Source organism: Nicotiana sylvestris, chromosome 3 (genome assembly GCF_000393655.2).
Source record: "Nicotiana sylvestris chromosome 3, ASM39365v2, whole genome shotgun sequence".
Taxonomy (NCBI): Eukaryota; Viridiplantae; Streptophyta; class Magnoliopsida; order Solanales; family Solanaceae; genus Nicotiana; species Nicotiana sylvestris.
In genome coordinates this window covers 65,209,617-65,215,473 of record NC_091059.1, presented here as the reverse complement: position 1 = coordinate 65,215,473, position 5,857 = coordinate 65,209,617, and the positions used below count along the sequence as shown (strand labels likewise).

Below are 5,857 nucleotides of genomic sequence, written 5' to 3'. Positions count from 1 at the left end.
CTGGACAAAAATTCCCCTACGAGGTTAGTGCGGACCACACAAAATGGTGTGCGACCGCACTAGGACTCTGATCCTGAAAATCTGACTTTCTGAACTCGGATAGTGCCGATCGCATAGAATGTACTGTGGTCGCGAAGGCTTCCAGTGCGGTCCGCACAGAATGGACTGCGGACCGCATTGGCTTGAAAGCTCCAAACTGCAACTTCTCTGATTCTTGGCTCTGCGGACCGCACTAAATCGAGTGCGGCCGCATTGCCTTCAGTGTGGACCACACAAATCCTAGTGCGGCCGCATTGCTTCTTTGCGTGGAATTTCACCTCTCTGAATCTCCTAGTGCGGACCACACAAAGTCGTGTGCGGCCGCACTGGGCCTGTTTTGCCTGAGCTTTGTCTTGTCTTGGGACTTGTGCAAGTTTCACTCCTTTTTGAGATGATCTTTGACATTTTGTCACTTTGTTAATCAAACCTGCAATCAAGCACAACTTGTGAGCCTCTCGGGACTATTTTGTATGAATTTCTAATCAAAACATAAGCAAGAAGGATCATAAAATGTATCAAAATCCCTAGTTATCACGACCATCCAAACAAGTTCTGCTTCTCGTTTTTCGTCCAGTTGCTCGAGGCTAACATTCATAACCTTACAATTTGACTCCTCCGATGCATGTCAAAACTTGGCACTGGGTTCTACTACCTCGGTAGGAATAAGGGGCTCAGAGCTATATACTAAAGAAAATGGGGTAGCTCCTGTGCTCGACTTTGATGTTGTTCAATATGCCCAAAGGACCTCGGGTAGAACTTCTCTTCATTTCCCCTTTTCATCATCCAACCTTTTCTTCAGGTTTTGAATGATAGTTTTGTTTATCGACTCGGCCTATCCATTTCTAGTTGGGTGGTATGGTGTTGATAAGATCCTCTTTATATTATGTGCCTCGAGGAACTCCCTCACTTTGCTGCCGATGAATTGTTTTTCATTGTCACATACAATCTCAGCAGGTATCCCCAACTGACATATGATGTGGTCCCAGTTGAAGTCAATAACTTCTTTTTCTCTGACTTTCTCGAAGGCTTGTGCTTCCACCCACTTAGAAAAATAATCAGTCATAAACAAAATAAATTTAGCTTTACCTGGGGACGTTGGTAGAGGGCTGACTATATCCATTCCCCATTTCATGAAAGGCCACGGGGATAGGACCAAATGGAGTTGTTCTCCGGGCTGATGGATCATCGGTGCAAATTGTTGACACTTATCACATTTTTTGACAAATGCCTTTGTATCTTTTTCCATGTTATCCTAGTAGTACCCTGCTCTGATGATTTTGCGAACCAAAGACTCGGCAACAGAGTGATTCCCACAAGTGCCTACGTGGATTTCTCGAAGAACATAATCGATGTCCCCCGGCCCCAAACATACCGCCAATGGCCTATCGAACATTCTTCTATATAATGTTCCATCCCCATCTAGGGCTAACCTAGCAGCCTTGGTTCGTAGAGCCCTCAATTCTTTGTGATCCGATGGGAGCTTTCCATTTTTCAAATAGTCGATGTACTTATTCCTCAAGTCCCAAGTCAAACTTGTTGAATTTATCTCAGCATGACCCTCTTCAACCACAGACCTCGATAGCTGGACGACAGTCCCCGGGATGATGTCATCTTCATTAACCGAGGATCCCAAATTAGCAAGTGTATCAACTACACTATTTTTCTCTCGAGGCACATGATCAAGGGTCCATTCCTTGAAGCGATGCAATGTTACCTGTAGTTTATCTAAGTATCTTTGCATTCTATCTTCTCGAACCTCAAAACTCTTGTTTACTTGGTTCACCACCAATAGGGAGTCGCATTTGGCATCGATGACCTTCACTCCCAAACTCTTAGCTAGCTTGATACCTGCAATCATGGCCTCATACTCGGCCTCATTGTTAGTCAATATAGAAGTTTTGATAGATTTCCTAACGGTATCACCCGTGGGTGGCTTCAAGATAATGCCAAGCCCGGACCCTTTCACATTCGAGGCACCGTCCGTAAAATGGGTCCATACCCCCGATGATGTACCCGAACTTACCAGGAGTTCTTTCTCCACCTCGGGTACAAGGGTTGGCATAAAATCGACCACGAATTCAGCTAGGATTTGAGACTTGATGGCCGTTCGGGGTTGATATTCGATATTGTACCCGCGACGACCTATTTGGCCAATCGGTCTGATAGCTCGGGATTATGCAAAACATTTCGAAGGGGGTAAGTGGTTAATACACATATAAGATGACACTGAAAATATGGTTTTAATTTTTGAGATGCGCTTATCAATGCACGTGCTAATTTTTCTATGTGAGGGTACCTAGTTTCAACATCTCCTAGAGTCCGGCTTACGTAATAAACACGAAATTGCGTACCTTGCTCTTCTCAAACTTGTACCCCACTTACTGCTATCTCGGACACTACCAAGTATAGGTAAAGTTTTTCATCTACCTTCGGGGTGTGAAGTAAAGGTAGGCTCGATAAGTATCGTTTTAATTCTTCTAAGGCTCGCTGACATTCCGGGGTCCATGCGAAATCCTTTTTCTTTTTAAGCAAGGAAAAGAAGTAGTGACTCCGATCTGACGACCTCGAAATGAATCGACCCAAAGCAGTTATTTGCCCTGTTAGCCTTTGCACGACCTTCACACTATCTACGATCGTGATATCCTCGATGGCCTTGATCTTATCGGGGTTAATTTCGATGCCTCGATTTGACACCATGAAGCTGATGAACTTACCCGAGTTGACTCCGAAGGCACATTTCTCCGAGTTAAGCTTCATGTTATATTTCCTCAATATTGCAAATGTTTCCTACAAATGAACTAAATGGTCCTCTGTGCGTGGGGACTTAACCAACATATCATCAATATAGACTTTCATTGTTTTACCTATTTGTTCTTCGAACATTTTGTTAACTAGGAGTTGGTATGTAGCTCCTGCATTTTTTAGCCCGAAGGGCATTACGTTGCAACAATAAGTTCCAAATTTAGTAATAAATGAGGTCTTTTCCTGGTCCTCCGGGTTCATCTGAATCTGATTGTACCTAGAGTAGGCATCGAGAAAAGTTAGGGTCTCATGGCCATCCATGGCATCGATGATACGATCGATGTTTGGCAAGGGGAAATAAATGCTTTGTTCAAGTCCTTATAATCTACGCACATTCTAAGTTTGTTTCCTTTTTTGTGAACTACAACTACATTGGCTAACCACTCGGGATACTTTACCTCCCGAATAGATCCTATTTTAAGAAGTTTGGTTACCTCATCTTTTATGAAAGCATGCTTTATCTCGGACTGAGGCCTCTCTTTTGCTTCACCGGTTTGAACCTGGGATCGATGCTTATCCGATGTGTGGTGATTTCTGGTGGAATCCCTATCATATCTAAATGGGACCAAGCAAAGCAATCCATATTATCAATAAGAAATTTAATGAGTTTTTTCCTGAGTTCGGGGGTCAATCCCATTCCCAGGTATACCTTTCTCTCGGGCATGTATTCGATCAAAATGACCTGCTCCAGCTCCTCGATAGTTGATTTGGTTGCATTGGATTCTTCGAGAACGATGAAGGTTCAAGGAGTAAGGAAATCCTCAATTTCGTCTTCGATTACCTGTTGCTCTGACTCCATCGAGGCTGCAGCCAGTGATTGCTATTTAGCCGCCTGGTTACCTTTGGTGCTCGATTTTTCTGAGGTCATAGGAGACCGGTAGTAATTCCATTCTTTTTATCTGAAACCTAGACACGAACTCCCTTAACATCTCGTTGTTCCTTTGTTTTATTTTGAAGACGTCCGATTTTATCGTGGCCACCTTTATGGCCCCGACGTGTGCTTTCACGAAGGAGTCTGCTAACATAACAAATGAATCAATAGAGTTATGAGGCAAGTTGTGGTACCAAATCATAGCTCCTTTCGATAGTGTTTCTCCAAACGTTTTCAATAAGACTAATTCGATCTCATTGTTGTTCAAATCATTTCCTTTGATCCCGCAAGTGTATGAAGTAATATGCGTGTTGGGGTCGTTGTTCCATTTTATTTGGGTATATCGGGCATGCAAAACTTTTTAGGAATGGGCATCGGAGCCGCGCTCTGAGGGAATGGTTTTTGTATGAACTTTTTGGCATCTAAACCTTTCAAAATTGGAGGTGCCCCTGGTATTTAGTCAGCACGGGAGTTGTAAGTTTCCACCTTTTTGTAATTGTCTTCAATATTCTTTTCTCCGGACTCGATCCTCTTGGTGAGCTCTTCGAGCATGCTCATAATAGTGGGATAAGTCCCTGAGTCATTTCCATTCGAACTCTCCAGCGCTGGTTCAACACGTCGAGTGTTTTCATGTTCAGCTATGCTCAGAGTCTTATTCTGACTTTGGAGTTGATCAATGGCTATCTTCTAAGCTTGCAACATCTCGAATATCACTTGGAGGCTGATTCCCCCATCTCCTTGTGCTCCTTGGCCACCAGATTTGGCTTCCCTACATACATTCTCCCCGGGGTCTGTGCCTAAATCCGTGTTTAGATCAATGTGTGAATGAATATCAACTGATTCCATATTTGTCACTTCCCTTAGGTTTATCGGTGGTACACCGACTCCTGCATTGCTATTTTCTCCAAGACCTTCATTGTCATGAACATGTGCGTTTTTTGAACTAGACATGTTTCAGCCCGAGAATCAAAAATCTTGACAAGAAAAAGTGTAAAAATAATGTGTGTAATGAGAATCAGTAAAGAAATAATCACCATTATATTTAGCCCCACGGTGGGCGCCAAACTATTTACATCGAAAATACGAGTAACAATTAAATTTAATTAGTGGTTTTAAAGATATGTGATTTTATTTAATACCAATTAATAATCAAGAAATATAAAGTAGAAATGAAATAAATAAGTAAATCAAACCAATGTTACTCAGCAGTAGTGACCTTGAGCTTGATGACCTTGAGGTGAGTTTAGAACAATAAGAATAATTAGGCAAGGAAAGTAAAGTAAGAGCAGTAGAGCTAGGAAAAAGTCTGATGAACAGTAGTGTATACGGCGAAATCGGAGGAACCAATTTCTCGTTTATAAGGCATCTCGGAAGATCACCTCGAAGGCTCGAGACCATGGACCGAGTACCCTCCCTCGAGGTCCATCGACGCTCGACCTAGGGATAACGTTAGCTGCAACCCCGACAGATACGGGGAGTTCCCGAAGAGTGCAGCCAGGGCCGACAAAATCTGTCAGGCTAGTCTGAAGCTAGTCTGAGCCTGCATCATGAAGTTAGACAGCTGTCTCATCTTCGTATCTTTGTAATTAATACTTGTTGTACTATGTTGGGATTTCCCCTCCTATATAAAGGCAATCCTTGACACTTTGTAAGAGGCTGTTGCTCCATCCGCTCCATAAGAAATATAGAAGAACATTCTCTTTGCTCTCTTATACACTCTCTTGATATTATTGCTTTCATTTACTATCTTCATATTCGTTCATCATTTATTGCTTATCATTGTCCATAAAGATCCCTCTTTAATTACCTCATAACTGCTAACCCTACCCCGATTACCCTCAACAGCTCATGGCCGAGCCCCAGGATCAACCTCGAGGCCCAGAATTGACAAGCCCAAGGTCCCAAGTAACTGGCCTATCGTTTTGATTATAGCTCCCTCCTTAACTTTGTTTCGTCTCTAAATCTCATATACTTAGCATCAACTGCTTAACAAACTAGCATAAAAATAGATCACGTATTTTTAGAGTCCTATCAACAAATTTAATTGTTATTACCATTTTCACGGTAAACAGTTTGGCGCCCACCACGAGGCTAAAAATAATAGTGATTATTTTCTTGTTGGTTTTATTACATAACACAAGTTAT

At 42.4% G+C, this 5,857-nt stretch overlaps 1 protein-coding gene across 1 annotated transcript; it reads right to left on the bottom strand.

Annotated features, from left to right (window-relative positions):
* Positions 1-1,291: 1,291 nt before the first annotated feature.
* Positions 1,292-1,897, bottom strand: LOC138887478 (uncharacterized). Its single transcript, XM_070169232.1, has one exon. It carries the CDS (start codon positions 1,895-1,897, stop codon positions 1,292-1,294), a length of 606 nt encoding a protein of 201 aa, XP_070025333.1.
* Between the last annotated feature and the right edge of the window lie 3,960 nt (positions 1,898-5,857).

Bases quoted from the DNA above. Each gene is read 5' to 3' on its own strand.
- LOC138887478 (XM_070169232.1), bottom strand. From the start codon at position 1,897: ATGATTGCAGGTATCAAGCTAGCTAAGAGTTTGGGAGTGAAGGTCATC.